Source organism: Canis lupus, chromosome 1 (assembly GCF_048164855.1).
Source record: "Canis lupus baileyi chromosome 1, mCanLup2.hap1, whole genome shotgun sequence".
Taxonomy (NCBI): domain Eukaryota; kingdom Metazoa; phylum Chordata; class Mammalia; order Carnivora; family Canidae; genus Canis; species Canis lupus.
This window is the reverse complement of record NC_132838.1, coordinates 73255931-73273675: the sequence shown is the minus strand read 5'-3', so window position 1 is coordinate 73273675 and position 17745 is coordinate 73255931. Positions and strand designations below refer to the sequence as shown.

The following is a 17745-nucleotide window of genomic DNA, read 5'->3' as shown; positions in this document are numbered from 1 at the left end:
GCGTTTTCGTCTCCAAAGAGCTGGCCCTAACCAGCCACGTCTCTGAACCGATAGCATATTTTCCTGAGTCACAATGATTTTGATCTAGTCAGTGGGCAGAAAGCAAGTAGATCCTGTTCCCTCGAAGAGGAAGAGAAACAAAATTGTTTCTGGTTTGTTGGCTTGTTTTATAAATGCCTCATTATATTCCTCATAAAGCTTCTTCAATTAAAAAAAAGAGAGGGTTTTTTTTGTTTTGTTTTGTTTTAGTACCTTGTCTGGTTGAAAACCACAGCCTCCTGTTTGAAAATCTGCCTCAGCAAACTGTAGCTCCATTATTCCAGCCTTGAATTTGAGCTCACCACCATTTTAGTGAAGGGGTGGGTAATCCTGTCAGGGGCCGCTCGGCTGGAGCACAGCTACTTACTATGCTGTGTCCACAGCCACTATCACCTTCCCGTCAGCTGAGAAATGCGGTCTGCTCATGCCTGCTGGTTTTGATAAATCATGACACGTTTCTTCGTTACCAGCCCAGCATCCTGCTTCTATCTCGGGCACTGAAAAAAAGTCATGATTCTGTTCTTTCCTCAGTGAATGAATGTGATTGCTTCAAAATCGTCATTTTCCCATAGAGGCCGTGCTTTGATCCAACTTCACAGATTAGTCCTTCATGATGATGGAAGACCAGAGTCTTAAAGCAAGTGACCTTAGATAGCCCAGCTTATTTCCAAGTGTGGGTCTTTGTTTTTTGTTTTTCCAAGTGTGGGTCTTCGTATGGGATCGAGACCTTCCTTTTCCTGCCACAGCTTGGCAGTAGTCATGGGTTTGGGCCCTTACTCACAAAGCGTACATTCCCCAGAAGCATATAGTCTCACTCTCCATTTATTACTCAGCACCACTTCAGGTTTTCTTGCCAGTGACAACTCTCTGTCCCCCCTTGAGTCAGGGAGAATATGTCTGCCAGGATACAAAGGAACTGAAATAAAAGTGGGAGCTCTTGGAGAGTTTGGGAATCAGGCAGCCACCCAGATGGAGCAGTAACATGCTGGACTGGAGGTGGGTTGGGAGGGGAGGCTTGAGACAAGTTAGGCCTCCTGTGGAGGTTTCTGGACATCAAAGTAGAAGGATTTTTTATGTTTCCTGAGCAACTACTATGTGCTGTGCTCTGTGGTAAGTGCTTTTCATGTCATCTCATTTAATGAAGAAGCCATGAGAAACATCATTCCATTATTCCAGCCTTGGAATAAAACATCAGCCTCTTTAAAGCTTGGCTTGAGAAGCAAAACCCCTAAGATGAGGAGGTAAACATTCCCCTAAACCTGGAAGAGAACTCAAGCAGCTGTGTTTTTTCTGAAGATTCGCCATTCATGGAGGACATTTTTGTGCCAGGCATTGAGCTTGAGTACATTATAAACAGCGCATCACTGAATCCTCACAAAATCCCAGGGAGGCAGGGTTCTGAGGCACTGCCCTGGGTGCCTTTTGCTGTATAACAAACCACTCCAAAGCTCAATGACTTGAAATGGCAACCGTCACTTGTTTTGATCGCGAATCTCCGGTGTGGGCATGGGATGGCTGTGCCAGCTCATCTCCGCTCCCTGCAGAGTTGGCTGGGCTGCTGCGGGGACTGGGTGGCCCCCTTCCATGGCGGCTCCCTCACCTGAGCAGCTGGGTGCCGCTGGCTGTCGCCTGGGAGTTCAGTCAGGGTGCTGGCCCTGCTCCGTGTGCCGCCCTCACGGGGCCGCCTGGGTTCACCCACAGCGTGGCAGCTGGGCTCCTAGGCCAAGGATTCCAAATGGGAAATGGAAGCTGCCAGTTTCTTAAGACTGACTCAGGATAACTTCTCTCATCTTCTATTGGTCAAGGAGACACAGAGCCTGCTTAGGTTCAAGGTGAGGACAAAGAGACCAGCTTTCAACGGGTCGTGTAAGAATTTGCGGCCATCTTTATTCTCCCAGAGGCCCAGAAAGGTTAAGTGCCTCACCCTGGATTACACAGCTAGCACGTGGATAGGTACCCTTGTGTTCCACTTTTTTTTTTTTTGAAGGTTTTATTTATTTATTCATGAGAGACACAGAAAGAGAGAAGCAGAAAGTAGAGGGAGAAGTAGGCTCCCTAGTACTCCAGGATCACACCCTGAGCTGAAGGCAGACTTGCTTAACCACTGAGCCACCCAGGCGTCCCCCTTGTGTCCCACTTCTTATGGATTCTGTGACACTCCTGAGTTGTCCAGAGTACCTGACTGACCTCAGTCCAGATTTCTGTACCTTTTCCTGCTATAAGCTGAACCTATAGAGTAACCTCACCACAGCTATGGAGACCCAGTAAAGCAGGTTCTAGAAACATCCCTAAATTACTTTACTTGGATTTGGAATCTAAGATTGGAATCCAATCTGCTTTAGGAGCAACTCCAGCAGAATCCTAGGCTTGAAAAGATCCAGGGGTGTATAAGAACTGCATTCAGCTTTGGGAAGGGTGATGTGCATTCTGTAACTGCGTTCTTGAGCAGGGTCTACAGGATCTACTATAGCCAGTGGGCCAAAGTTTGCTGCCTGTTTATGCACAGCTCTGAAGAAAAGAATGGCAAATGGCTTAACATGTTCAAACAGTTGAAGAAAAAAGCAAGAAGACTATATAGCAGAGTCAAAAAGTTGCAACCCAAAGCCTCTTACAGAAATGTTCACTGACATTGTTCTAGAAGGCAGGATCTGGAGTTTTGTTACCAGGTCTATGTAAGAAGGAATTTTCTGACTGGAGTCATCCATGAAAAATAGCAGCTCATAGCTGAAGGTTATGCAGGCAGGTGACTATGCCTAGAATGCTATAGATGAGTGGTGTGCTATAAAAAAAATGCCTAATAAGTCAGAGAAGCCCTGATTTGTAATGTTTGTAATTGTACAAATCCCACCTTGGCCAGTTTCCAGTTCCAACATATTGTCCCTCCAGGCAGAGTTGGGAAGAGAGGCACATCATCTGCTCTTGGAGCCCCATTTTACCACCGTGACAGGTTCATGTGGCCCCTCAGGTAGCTCCCAATCTAGGGACACACATGGGTTCGGGGAGGGACGATAGTGCTAGAAAAACCTTTGACATTGTGCCTGCCTCTCTGGGCTCACAGGCAGCTGTTGTTAAAATCCGCAGATGCGGAAGGATGAAGTATTTGCTCCGCTCCACAGCTGCTAAGCTCCACCTGCTATTTCACTGTCCACACATTTGGTTTCAAAAACATTGATTTCTACAAGTGATAAGTTCAACCGGAGCCAAGTTGTTTAACTTGTTTAACTTGTTTAATGCATCACTTTAAGCAAAGTTAGAAGAGAAATGACAGAGTGGGAGAAAACATTGAGAATATAGAAGAGATCGAGGTTTCATGTTGAGAGGATGATTGGAACCCTGATCAATCGAGTAAAATTAAAAAACAACTGATAGTCCAGTAAGAAGATGGGCAGAGTGTGGACAGTTTATACTCAGAAGCAAAAGGCTGATAAACATGAAAATTAAGCCGTCTTTCGATACGAAAGAGCAGCCATGTCACTGTGAGCAGGAACGTGTAGGATACAAAGCGAGTCCGTCAGTGAGGTCCATTGGATTGGTGCACAGTAATAATGCCAAGCACACGAGGCTGTGAAGCCACAGCATGTTCACCGGCTATTGCTGCAGGACTGTAAACTGAACTAAGAACAAACATATCCTAGGACCTAGAAATTGCAAATCAGGCCATATATCCTGGGGTCTAGAAAAATATCTTTAGGAGGCAGGTACACACACAAAAATCATTGCCTTGTAGTTTGTGATCATGAAAAATTAGAAACAACATAAAGCACAGCAACCAGAGAATGGCTAGGTAGTCATGGTCTGGATGCCCAGATGGCCATTGGTTGGCAGTGAGAGCTCTGTACCAGCCAGCACTGCCACAGCGAGGTGGCAAATTGCAGTGGCACATATCATCTGATACCATTTAGGTTCTTTAAAATGTAGTGCTGTGTAGTTCACAGAGCATACAGAGAAAGTTCTGGAGGGTTATCAGCATATTCCTAGTAGAGTACACTGTGGGGGAGGAAGGGAGGGAGGGAGAAGGGCCAGGACTGGGGAGGAGGGCCATAGTCAGAGGGGACTTCAGTTTTATATATGGGTGTTTTAATTTTTCTTAAGAAGAATATATTTATGTATTTTTCTATAATATTTTTAAGAGACCAAGTTAAAGGGGCATCTGGGTGACACAGTTAGGTAAGCGTCTGGCTTTTGGATTTGGTTCCGGTTGTGATCTCAGGGTCATGAGATCAAGCCCTGAGTCAGTCTCCTCACTCAGCATAAAGTCTACTTGGGCCTCTCTCTTCCTCTGCCCCACCTCTCTGCACTTGGTGCACAAATGCATGCTCTCTCTCTTATAAATAAATCTTTAAAAAGAGAGAGAAAGAGACCAAATTAAAGAGGTTGAAGTTCCATTCTGCCCAAATGGAGTGGCTTCTGTAAGAGAATGGGTCAGCTCCCTGGGTAAGCATAGGTCTGCTAGGTTGACCATCTGAGGAGCTACATGGAAGGCTAGGGGAGTGTCTGGATATGGTAGTCGCTTTGGCCTTGGGATTGAACTTCCCTTGGGGACTGGCCTTCATTGACGTAGTTCTGGAACATAGGCGAGGTTTGCTGGGGTGAGGTCCAGAGCCAATGACCAAGAAAGAATTCTTGAGGCGTCTTTGGTGCAAAATGGTGGTTTTATGAAAGCACAGGGACAGGACCTGTGGGCAGGGAGAGCTGCATCACGGGGCCTGTGAGGAGTGGCTGGTTGTATACTTGGGAGTTGGGGGAGGTCAGGAAAAGGGAGGTTTTCAAAAGGACTTTCCTATGCTAACGAGGACTCACTCACAAGGTACTGGAGGCCCTGCTGTTGTCAAAACCTGGTTGTCTTTCCCTCTAGCGAGGCGTTAAGACATCTGGGAGCTTCCTGGAGGAATGTCACACACTTCCTGCTCAGCTGGCCTTCGGTTCCCTCCTCAGCATCACCTCTCTCTCCTCCACTCAGGCCTTGATATCCCTTCACGCTCTTAACTAGGCAAGAAACCACCGAAGTCTCCAGTCACACTGTCTAGACAGGACCGTGTTTAATCCGTCTTTATTTGACAGGGGAGAAATAGTCACAGTAAGTGAATGGTGTCAGATTGGGACTGCCAGCACTCTCTCCCGCTTGCCCACACCTTCCTCCCCATGGCAGATGCGCCTTCTCCCATTGGCCCATGGCTGCCCTCAGGCTCATCTAGAGCCCTCCATGTCCAGACCCAAGGAAAAGGAGCCAAGGCCCACTTTCCAACCTAAATGCCTAAGAACCCACCTCTTCACCAGGTTTGTAGCCTCAGGAATGTCTACTCATTTCAGGGAAAGGCTGCTGTTTAACCAAGTGAGTAGCGTTATCGCCAGTCAGAACCCCACCCCATAAGCTAGAGACACAGAGAGTAGCTCTGGGGTTTTCTCACCCACACACCTGTGGCTGAGTGGAAGGCCAAGGACGGCTGCCTGCAGTATTGATGTACTTGCCGAGTACAGGTGCTCCTATGCTAAGTCATATTTTCCTCCTTTCATCCTAAGTAGTAATAATGGACAGTAGGTATTATTCTCCCCATTTTATAGACAAAGGAACTGCCTATGAAGGTAACTTCACCTATCTGAAGTCACAGAGCCCAGATTGAAACCCAGAACGCCTGCCTGCAATGCCTTTTACCCTTTGAGTGATGCTCTTCCCATAGGGATTTCCTTCTGGAAACCCTCAGAAGGCTCCTCCCTGCTGTGTGCACTATCTCTCTGGGGAAAGTGAAAGATCACTTCCCCCCATGAATTTTGAGTGCCGGCCATGCTGTTCTGTGAGAATCCCCAGAACTCTTTTAAGTTGTTACTTGAATTTGAGGTGAAAACAGAAGATGTGTTTCCAGATACAGCTTATGGTTTTGCGTTCAAAGGAGGCAGGGCTAATTCGGAGGAGGTGTGAAGATTAGGAACTCCTTTGATGCTGTTTATATGGTACCTCAGGGGGCAACACAGGATCTAAGTAGAGAATGGTGTTCTCAAGCCCCTAGTCTACCGCAGGCCTTAGATTCACACCTATTTCACACAATCAAGAAGGAGGGTGTTGTGTTCACCTTTCCCTTCAGATCCCCAGCTGCAGTTTTGCATTCCCCAAAGTCCTCAGTTACCCAGGGGATTGCAGTTGGAAGGTGAGAGGTGGGAGGTGTGAGTGTGAAAACCCTCAGGGGTTCCCCTAGATTAACAAGAAAGAACATTCTGTTGGTAGTGATAACAGGAAAGCACAGGAGCTCTAATTTTTGTTCTGAGGCAGATCCAGGAAGTGGCCAGGAGCTTGCCCTCAACCTTCACATCACGTCCATCACGAAAGGTCTATGACATCTTAATGTGTTGGGGAAATTACTTCAGGATGAGACCAGATATGCATTTCTTCCCCCTCCCCCCCCCCCCCCCCCACACATTTCTCTGACTTGGATCTAAAGATTTTTATTACAGTGTGTGAAGGAATCTTTCCTTTCTAGGAGAATCTGAAAGCAGCGCTGACAAAATACATTAGCAGATCCTGGGTACCTTCACTGAGTCTCACTTGCTTTAGCCACTTCAGCTATCCTCTAACGTTTTGCTTGTACCCTATGAGCAGCGGCTACCTGTTAGGGGTGGATTGTACCCTACCCCTGAAAAAAAAATGTTGAAGTCCCAACCCTCAGCGCGTCAGAATATAATCTTCTTTGAAAATAGAGCCTTAATGGATGGGGTCAAGTGAAAACGAAGCCACAAGGTGAGCGTTCATCTGGTGGGGCAGGTGTCCTTAGAAGAGGGAGGTGCAGATTAGTTGTGTGCCCAGAAGAAAGAGCTAAATGTGATGGGAGCACAGCAAAGGCTCTGCTACACCCTCACACTGGCTCATAGAATCTTAAGTGGCCAGAGGTGGCAGGGGCCTGAGAGAGCAGTCTCTCTGAGCGTGGTCCTTCAGCACCAAGATCGCTAGAGTAATTTGTTCACAAGGGCCCTACCTGCTGAGTCAGAACCTTAGGAAGTAGGTTCTAGGAAATAGTATTTTTACAAATTCCTCCAGTTATGAAACACAGAAAGGTTAGAGAGTCACTTGGCCAAATTGTTGAACCCTCTCATTTTACGGATGGTAAAGTTGAGGCCCAGAGAAGGGCTGGGAGCTCCATACTTTCCTTCAAGTCACCCATAGCCTCGGTCCAGAGCCAGGGCTGGGGGCCTCTGTGCTGAGGTCCGTCCAGTCATCTTGCCATGCCACCTCGCAGGGTTTGTGTCATAGTGGGCCAGGACCCTGAGAGTGCCCCGAATTGTTCCAATGGCCCCTCATTCACCAAATGGTGAAACCCAGCCCAACACTGATAAACCATAGCATTTGCCTCAAAATACCTCATCAGCTATAGTTAGCTTGTAGCCAACAGTCCCCTGCAGCTTAGCTCATGACCATATCTAGTCCAGAACAAGTCCTACTACATCTTGGGCAATTCCTAGCAAAAGTCAGGGACCCTGAATAGTGTTATAATTTAGAAATTGGAATTTTGTAATAAATTCACTCTGAAGGCCCCCTTTGTTTTTAAATACCTTCTGTGACAGCTACCTTTTAGAGGAAGCATTGGCGGTCGAGGAGGGCATGGGAAGGAGAAGAAGCCTTCCTATTTTCCAGCTTTCTTAGAGAAAACAGCAATGCTTATTAGTATGCATTTCACACAATTTCCATGATCATGCTCTAATTTCAAAACACTCTGAGTCAAAGACCTAATAAAGGAGGTTAGACTTGCTTTCTCAACTTGCTGCACAGATTGCTCATCTCCCCATCAATCTTCCTTCTCTTAAGCAAAATGTAAAATTTGGAACAAATTTTACAAACCTTGGAAACACCAAGGTTTTGGCTGATCTTCTTGTTAACATTTTCCTGCTGTTCACCAACTACATTATAAATGTTTGTGTCCTGGTCCTAAGCATGTATATGAAAAAAATCCTTATGTCACTTTCTACCTCTGAGATTAGGGGAACAAATAGGGCAAAATATCCAGTGATGCTTTTTATGCTCCCAAACTTTTACTGAAGTCATATAGTGTTGATTATCTTGATTAATGACCAAGTATCTTATAAGCCATATTTAAAATTGATGGCTAGAACATCTGCCATCCCATGGTGTGCAGGAGAATGTATATATGTGTATGGCCTACAGGGTAGCAGGAAACCAATGATGGATCTAGGCCCTGTGAGATGGGGGCTCTCCCAGCACTCCTGGGGTCCAGCTGAATGATCCCCTGAATAAGCCACAGCATAAACCTCATCATGAACACCCTGAGATTTGATCAGTGCATGGAAAAGGGTGATGGGAAAATCAGAGATGATTCGTGCCTCTTTCCTCTCAGTCTTGGTCAGGCATTACCACTTTGTAGGCTGGTCCCTCCCTCTCCTTCACCCTGGGGACTCCAGACTTGTTCCCGGTTCTCACTGATAATGGTCGGGAAGCACTGTTGGGAGTTGAGTTGCTCAAGACAGGAAGGCTGAAAGGGCAGGAGATGACCAGTCCCAGAGAAAGGCAGACCTGGTTTCTGTTGGCTGAACCAAGTGAACAGACCCAGTTTAACATAGTGTTGTGGTCCTCTATTGCTGGGTGACAAACCACCCCCCAGATCTGGTGGGAGGCAGGATAGGTTCCCAGGAAGCAGACTGTGAGATGGAGAAGAGGGTGCAGGAAATGTATTAATTGCTACACTTAGGATGAAGACATGGAACAGAAGGGAAGGAGCAATAGTGGGCAGAAGAGTGACAGCTTGCAGCTCAGGGACAGCCTGCACTGGCCCAACAGTTCTGAAGGACCCCTAGAGTTGTTCCAAGTTGGACTGAGATGACCTGGCCTTTATGTCAGGGTAGGCAAACTACAGCCCGTGAGCTATATCCAGGTGGTCACCTGTTTTTATAAATAAAGTTTTATTGAAGTACAGCAACGTCCCTTCATTTACATATCATCTAAGGCTGCTCTCACTTTTTTTTTTTTAAGATTTTATTTATTTATTCATGAGAGACACAGAAAGCGAGGCAGAGACACAGGCAGAGGGAGAAGCAGGCTCCACGGGCGGAGCCCAATGTGGGACTCGATCCCGGGTCTCCAGGATCATGCCCTGAGCCAAAGGCAGATGCTCAACCACTGAGCCACCCAGGCGTCCCATAAGGCTGTTCTCACTTGGGCAGAGTTGAGTAGTTATGGCAGAGCTATATGGCCCCCAAAGCCTGAAATATTCATATTTAGCCCTTTATATAAATTTGTCCAGCCCAGCTTTATGTTCCTGTGCTCAGTAGCCATTGGATGTGACCTTGGGTGGCATGTTGCAGCAGAGGCAAGCTCTAGTGTCCCCCCTTAGTTGGCTAACAGGTCCTTTCTCCGTGGAGAGTATGGGTGGTGCTCACGGTGCCCACCATAGCAGATTAAAATGACCATTTTATTGTGCACACGATTTTGTGAGTGAGGAATTCTAGAAGGGCTCAGGTGGAGAGTGTGACCTCTATGGCATCAGCTGAACTGGAGGACCCACTCCCAAATTTCTTCCTTGCTTAATGCTCCTTGGCCTCTTTCTCTCTGTATGAGGTGTCTCATCTTCCAGGGTTTCTTCATACCATAGCATGGTGGTTTCAGGATCCTCACACTTCTCCATGAGGGCCTCAGCATGTGGTAGCCACGGGACCTTGAAGAACCACACTAAGGCTGGCACAAAGTCACTCTACTGGGTCTTATTGGTCAGAGTGGGATCTGCTTAGATTCCAGGTGGTGGAGCCACAGAGGCACCATCACAGTGCAGAAGAGCATGTGACAACGTGACATGCTGTGGCGCCAGCTCTGGAAAATATGGAATGCTTCGGTGGGCCAGATAGCCCAGGGTGGGCTGGCTTGCCCAGGTCACAGAGCTCTTTGTGTCTCCCAACCCCATGGTCACCATCGTCCCGTGGGTGGCTTGAAATGGCTGTGAGAGGACACTCCCGGAGTGGAATGGAATAGGCCTTGTCCTCGCCCCCAACCCCATAGAGCCTGCTGTTAAATACAGACCAGCACACCATTGCCGCTGTGGGAGGGCTTTTAGTTTGAAGCCAAATGAGAACAAAAACAGTATTTATTGAGCGCCAAGGGGCTCTGTGTGTCCTGACACCTCAGAACATCTCTGTGGTGTGTGATTGTCCCTTATTTTACAGAAGAGGAATCCTAGGCTCAGCGAGGTTGGGTAATGGGGCAGGATTTGAACTGGAGTCTCCCCACCCCCTGCTGTCCTGCATCACAGAGCCTGGAGCCCTCAGGAGGATGAAATAGGTTGCTCTTCACTGACTGAAAGGAAGCTCAGGTCAGATGAGAGGTGGGGAAGGCTGCCTCAGAGAAAAGGACCAGAAGAGGCCTGGCCTGAAGTGGCAGTGGGGTTTCTAGGAAGGACCTAGGCCCCTGCCCTGCACTGAGGTTTTGGGTACTAGAAGGTTCACCCCATCTCCAGACATCCAACCTCTAGACACTTCTCACTGCCAGGAAATTTCCGACGTGTTTAGACGCACAAGCAGTCAGTGGGAGTGGGAGTGGGGATGCCCCTGAAGAGGGGCAGAGGAGGGCAGGGCTAGGCCAGCCACTACAGCCACAGCAGCACCCCGTTCTCGGGAGTGCAGAGGTTGGGCCAGATAGTGGGCCCGAGGGGGCGGGAGCGGAGAGAAGCAGGGCAGGAAGGGAATTTTCCTGTTGGAGCACTGGGGCAGGTGGCATGGCATTCCTTTAAGTGGCACCCATTCTGCTCACTGGACCCCAGCCTCCTGCCAGGCTTGCCAACCTCTTCATTTGTGTTTATTACCTTTCATCTGTAAAATGCTCACAGGAATAAGTCCTCTTATACCTGTTAGGTGAGAAAATGAGACCGAGTGAAGGAGTGGGCTTCTAGCTGCAGAGGTAAGGTTTGCAACACATGTGGCAACTCTAGACCTCACTCCACAGGGTAGGCCACGATGGTGCAGTCCGCCCCCCCCCCTCCCCCAGGTGAGGCTGGGCAGGCGAGAGCACAAAGGAGCACCCAGATGATACAGCATCTTTCTCAAAATTTACTTGGTCCATCATTTCCCATTTTTCCCTTTTCCTCCCTAGAGTTGAAGGATTCCCTTTCTCTGTTTTGTTGGTTTTAAGACGATTAAGACAGAAGAGTGAAGAGTGGTAGGGACCCAATGCAGAGTTCATGGCCGAGGGCTCCTCTCGGAGAGGAGAGGGCAGCAGGGCTGGGAGGGTGTGGGCTGAGAGGCCACTCCCGTGGGCATCTGGCCGGTCGGGGCTCCCAACCTTCACCGTGGCTCAGGCTCTGAGGCCCGTGGCTGATCTACCCTGAGCCCTCTGCTAGGGTCCCGGGGTGGAGGAGTCACCTTGCCTTCCAGATAAACATCCAGATGTTAAATATCAGAGGGAGGCTGTGCATCAGGAAAATGCAATTAAAACTTTGAAAAATGGTCCTCATTTTCAATGTGCTAAGAATCACCTGGGGTACTGGCTAGATGTTTTGCATTTCTCTGAAACTACATTTCTTGGAAACTCTCAGGCAGCAGGCTGGAACCTAGGTCCAGAATCTACATTTTTCAAAGACCCCAAGCATCCTGATGCTAGTGGGCCAGGCTAAGAAAAACAACAACTTTAGAGAGGGAGGATCTGACCCCTTTCTTTAAGATGCCGGCCTTCTTGTCATTAGAGTTTAATCTCGCAAGCACCAGATTTCTTTTCTGGATGTGGAAGTGGTAGGTATGTTTATGGAGCTGTCTTGCTGAAAGAAAGATAATGAACACAGCATTTATGTGCATAATTGCAGTTAATTATTATGTTGGGAATGTATGGTTAAACTTGAGAAAAGATGAACTTATAAAAACTCTTATTAAAAAAGTTCCCTGTTATTTGCCATTAATTACTGCTGAGAATTTCTTCAGGGAGTTTGCTCGTTTATCCACCGGCCAACAAAGTTTTGAGGTCTTGCTGTGTGGCTCGCACCGTGTGCAGACGTGGGAACAGTCACGGGCTGACCTCTGTTCGTTAGGGATTTACAGTTTGGCCAGGGGGACTGGTTGATAAATCCCAAACAACCTCGTGCATTTCAGTTTTGCACGTTTATTCTTATTCTTAAAGGTACTAAATTCATTACTAAATGTGATTTTAAAAAAAATATATAAGTATTTACATATAAACAGATACAAAACAACAAGAAGAAAATCCTTGTAGGCCATATACTGTGATTAGGAGCTTAGAAGAATTGATTAGTGCACAGATTACGAACTTTCCAGGCACTCTCTGCATGAGGAAGATACATTCTATAAGTTCTGCACAAAGTTGGTGTATAGTTCTGTTTTTAAATCAGTAAGTTAAGACTTCACCTGTAGATATGTGTAAGATGTTTTAAAGATCTATTTCCCACCCCCGCCCATGGCATCTCTGCTCCGTCCCTTGCATGTGAACATAGCGCATGAAGAGGATGGTACCAAGGTGCTTTCAAGCACAAACGTGCCTGAAGACAGAATTCCCATCCAGTTGTGAGAAACACGGAGAATTCTGTTTCCTTGCTTAGCACTTTCAGCTTGTTCCTATGCCATTCCCTTGCCTGAAATTTGAGCACGCCAGCAGGCCACATAAGAGAACAAATCAGTGTGAAACCGAACGGTCCCCAGTAACCTCTGCTTCCTGGTTTTCAGAGTTGCAGGTGGTGAGCTGTTTGACTTCTTGGCTGAAAAGGAATCTCTGACTGAAGAGGAAGCAACGGAGTTTCTCAAACAAATTCTTAATGGCGTTTACTACCTGCACTCCCTTCAGATTGCCCATTTTGATCTTAAGGTATGTTTTGTTAAGTGTAAGCCACCAGAGAGAAGGTTATACAGAGCACAGCATTGGTTGGTTGTTTGTTAAGAAAAATTGAGGCATCCGAGAGATACATTTTTTTATCCTGTATGGGTGTAACAGATGGAATTATGAAGCTAAACCAGCCAGTATATAGTGCATACCTACTCGAGGATTCCTAACTTCTTGTGAGATAGAAGCTTAAGATGAATGATTATGTTCAAGAATCCTTGGGGCAGAATCAAAGGATTTTACCAGCCAGATCTCTAAGCAAAAAGGGCTGCTGTTGGTTACCGGGTGTTTTCAGCTTAGAGTGGCCACTGGCTGCCCAGTTCCCACCCCCTGTGGCTGCAGGGTGCGTAAGGTACAAGATGTCTTGATCTCCCTTCTCCTTCTTGATGCAAAGGCCTGTCACCAGCAATTGATCAAGACAAACTCTGAGATTGGCTAATTGGGGTCTTTGCCTGCCTAGGGGCAAAGCACCATGAGAGATAAAAAGGCATGTCATACTTGTAACTGTCAGAGAAGTTACAGTCTCTTTGGGAAGGGAAGGTATATACTCAAGCAACGGGCAGTGACAATGTAAGATTCAAGATACAGTCCAAGGGACTGAGAAATAGTCATGAAATATCCTTTTTTTTTTTTTTTAAATTTTATTTATTTATTCCATGATAGTCACACAGAGAGAGAGAGAGAGAGAGGCAGAGGGAGAAACAGGTTCCATGCACCGGGAGCCCGACGTGGGACTCGATCCTGGGTCTCCAGGATCGCGCCCTGGGCCAAAGGCCGGCGCTAAACCGCTGCGCCACCCAGGGATCCCCCAGTCATGAAATATCCTGTGGTCAATTGCCAAGTGAATGATTCAGATCGTTGGAGCTGGGACAAGACTTCAGAGGAGGGAGGACTTTCCCCATGTTTATTTGTGGCAGAGCTGTCCAGACCCCATCCAATCTCCCCAACACACACACTGAACACTGCTGCACACACGTGGGGCTCTCCACCTGATGTCTGGTTTCTGGCCCTGGGGGCTGCAGATGCCAGAGTAAATGCCCTCAGAAGCCTCTCTTAGCAACAGAGGATGGAGAGATGGTGGATAAGTACCCGACTCCCTCCTGCTTCAGTTGGAAAACTCAGGGCTCCTCCTCAAGTTCCCCAAAAGGATTGTCCTCCAGTCACCCCAACCTTGACAGGATACTTTGTCTGGGTGAGCTTTCTTCTGCTTCCTGTCTCCCCATCCTCTACCAAGCATTCCCTGGAGCCCCCTCCCACATAAGCCACTTGCACCTGAATCCTTGTCATAGGTCTGCTCCTGGGAGAACCTAAACCAAGATATTTGTTTTTCTCGGTGTTCTCTTGCAATTACCCTTTCATCCCTAGTTTTAGGTTGTATTTTCAGGGAAGGGGGAGAACAACTCTGCCACTTTGTCTTCAGCGTATTATAGCTGTTTTAAATTGCAATAAAGTAAACATAGCATTTTAACCATTTCTAAATGTATGGTTCAGTGGCATTAAGTGTACTCACACTGTTGTACAACCATCACCACACTCCATCTCTAGAACTAATTGGTCTTCCCAAACTGAAACTCTGTATCCATTAAACCCTAGTTCCTCATCCTCCTCACTCAGCTGTTAGCAACCACCATTCTATTTTCCATCTCTATGGGTTTGCCTCTTGCAGGTGCTTCTCATAAGTGGAATCATGCTGTATCTGTCCTTTTTTGTCTGACTTACTTCATTTAGCAGAATATTTCTAAGGTACATTCATGTTGTAGCATGTGTCAGAATTTACTTCCTTTCTAAGGCTGAATAATACCTAATACCTAATATCTATATATGTATATACACACCACGTTTTGTTTATCCATTGATCAGTTGGTGGACATTGGGTTGTTTCCACCTTTTGGTTATATGAATACACTGTTTTGAACACGTGTAATATTTCTGTCTTTTTTTTTTAAGCCTGAAAACATAATGCTTTTGGATAGAAATGTCCCTAAACCTCGCATCAAGATCATTGATTTTGGGTTGGCCCATAAAATTGACTTTGGAAATGAATTCAAAAACATATTTGGGACACCAGAGTTTGTTGGTAAGTTTTTTTTTGTTTTGTTTTGTTTTTTTACTCCTGTGATCATTTATTTCTCACAAATATTATGAATTATACTGACAAAGTGTCCACTGCTGTAACATCATCGGTTTCCCTGATACTTATTTTTGATTTATATATGACGATAGAATCTGTTGATTTACTTTCTTTCAAAACTAAACATATGTTTATTTCCTCTTAGCTCCTGAGATCGTCAACTATGAACCTCTCGGTCTTGAGGCAGATATGTGGTAAGGAGCATGTGCCCTTGATACTGTCATCTTTCTGATTTACTTTACTATTCTTCTGACATTTGCTTCTGTTTTTGTTTTGTGTCTAGGAGTATTGGGGTAATAACCTATATTCTGTAAGTACCAAAATCCATGCCTCATGTTCTTTTTCTCTTTCTTTGAGACCATATGTCTTATTAACCATCTATGTGTCGTGTTGATCTCTTCAGTTTATGCATGCTTTTTATGTAAACATATCCATTTTATACCCCCGGAACACGTTTAATTTATACTAATTAAACATTATCCTCTAATTCGCAATGAGTCATCAGAAACTGCAGCACAATTGCTGAAAGCAAGCATGGCTGTCCATCACTGCTGAGAAATTAGAAAAGGGGTGTTTTTTTGACTACTAGATGCTGTTCCAAATTAACTTTTTAAATGCATCATATGCATTAAGCTGAAACTTTTGTGCATGACAGTTAAAGGCTGTATAAAATGTAATTGGGGGATCCCTGGGTGGCGCAGCGGTTTGGCGCCTGCCTTTGGCCCAGGGCGCGATCCTGGAGACCCGGGATCGAATCCCACGTCGGGCTCCCGGTGCATGGAGCCTGCTTCTCCCTCTGCCTGTGTCTCTGCCTCTCTCTCTCTCTCTCTCTCTCTCTGTGTGACTATCATAAAAAATTTTTTAAAAATTAAAAAAAAATGTAATTGGATTCTGAAGTAACTGCCCAAGCACCAGATTATAATCTGATTCCTCACTTCCCTTATCAGCCATGATAGGAATGACAACTCAAGAGGTAATTATTCATGTTCTGCACCCCACTTTATTAACAGCTTAAGTGGAGCCTCCCCATTTCTTGGAGACACTAAGCAAGAAACGTTAGCAAATGTATCCGCTGTCAACTATGAATTTGAGGAAGAATACTTCAGTAATACCAGTGCCCTAGCCAAAGATTTCATAAGAAGACTCCTCGTCAAGGATCCAAAGTGAGTGTTTGTTTTTCCTGAAGGGTACTCGGCTGTGGTGGCTTCAGCACCTGTATTGTGCCTGTGGCCACGTTTACAAGAGCCTGATTGGTTCTGTGTGGCAAAGGAAGCATGCCATGTGGAATGCTTCAGAAAATGCAGGCAGGGCCCTTTGTACCTGCTTAGTCAGTCCCTACGGGCGCAGAGAAATAGTCACAGAAAGACCGATGTTCTTTTCGGCTTTCTTCAATAAAGCAGGCCCTGAATTGCATTTTCCAGAGTATCTGCTTGGTAGGCCCAGCCGGCATGGAAACAACCTCAGTGTTTGCTTCTATGGTCACAGCATTTTTTTTCTTTCCCCTCCCCCCACCAAGGAAGAGAATGACAATTCAAGATAGTTTGCAGCATCCCTGGATCAAGGTAAGTTGCCTGTTGTGATTGGTTTGGCATTGTAGGACATCTTGGAATGCATTTACCCTAGAGTATTCCTAGTTACTGTGGGGTCTCACTACAGATCACGTCTGGAGTATTGTTTTTGATATTGGTGCCATATTTTAAAATGGCTGACAGAGTGTCTTATTGATCATGGTGGTGGAAAAGAGTAAGCAATCACAATGCAGAATTGTAAATGGGGAGTTGAAGGTCAAGTCTACTCAATAGCTAGTTTTGGTTAGACCTCTGGAATATTGGCCCAGAGAATATTTTAAATATTTGGAATTAAATTCCAGCGTTTAAATATCAGATCAACTCTGGACTTCCAGTGTTTCTTGTAAAATCTGAAGGTCTACCAATATTGAGCCCTCATTCCATAGGCCACCCAAACCTTTCACAGTTACCTCTACATCCCTGTGACACCCATTGGCATTTGGGTTAGAGAACTGAAGTTGCTCTAGCCAGAGCAGAAACGGCTAAGTGCGGGCAATATGGCAGTTCCAGAATAAAATCATGGAACTGGTAAGGGGATTGCAGTATAACAACTTGTGCTGCAAAAGTAGGTTTGGGGAATCTGGAGAGCTCTGCTGTGAGAGCTTCTAGCAGTTGCATGGGTTCCCTGACGAGGCAGTGGTGGCTCCTTCTCTCCTCAGTGGAGCTAATGGCCTCCTAAAAAAGATGCAGTATATGGGATTCTAATGCTGTCAGGTCAAATCTGCTAACCGTAGTTCCCTACCAGCTCTAAATTACTTAATGATACTAAGTTCAAATGCCTCATCACATGACCTTACCATGAATCTTGCCATTCCCAAACTCTCAGTGCAGAAAATTGAAATTCAGCCTGGTCCTAGCTCAACTCCTCAGCTTTTCCCAAGATCCAGTCTTTATGGATTTTATCAAACCCTTAGTCACAAGAGTTGGCCTCCAGAGACTAGGTTCCTAGCTCTTGCATATTATCCCAACTTGTTTTGCTATCTCATTAAGGTGAATGTGTACATATCCCAAATAATTAGAGGTTTCCAGAAGTTCTCATGTAATACATTTCCATCATTTGAGTGCTTTAAATTTGCTTTCTTGGATTTTGGTTTTAGCCTAAAGATACCCAACAAGCACTCAGTAGAAAGGCATCGGCAGTCAACATGGAGAAGTTCAAGAAGTTCGCAGCCCGGAAAAAGTGGAAAGTAAGAATGTTT

The 17745-nt window shown here is 46.0% G+C and overlaps 1 protein-coding gene across 3 annotated transcripts in view; it reads left to right on the top strand.

Moving 5' to 3' along the window:
* Window positions 1-17745, top strand: part of DAPK1 (death associated protein kinase 1) — a 170182-nt gene that overhangs the window by 105057 nt on the left and 47380 nt on the right. For all 3 annotated transcript variants that reach the window (XM_072835399.1, XM_072835391.1, XM_072835381.1), the window contains exons 4-10: window positions 12694-12832; window positions 14795-14924; window positions 15124-15172; window positions 15262-15288; window positions 15989-16141; window positions 16495-16540; window positions 17644-17733. In XM_072835399.1, the coding sequence (XP_072691500.1) occupies window positions 12694-12832; window positions 14795-14924; window positions 15124-15172; window positions 15262-15288; window positions 15989-16141; window positions 16495-16540; window positions 17644-17733 (634 nt within the window). The remainder of the gene's footprint in view (window positions 1-12693; window positions 12833-14794; window positions 14925-15123; window positions 15173-15261; window positions 15289-15988; window positions 16142-16494; window positions 16541-17643; window positions 17734-17745) is intronic.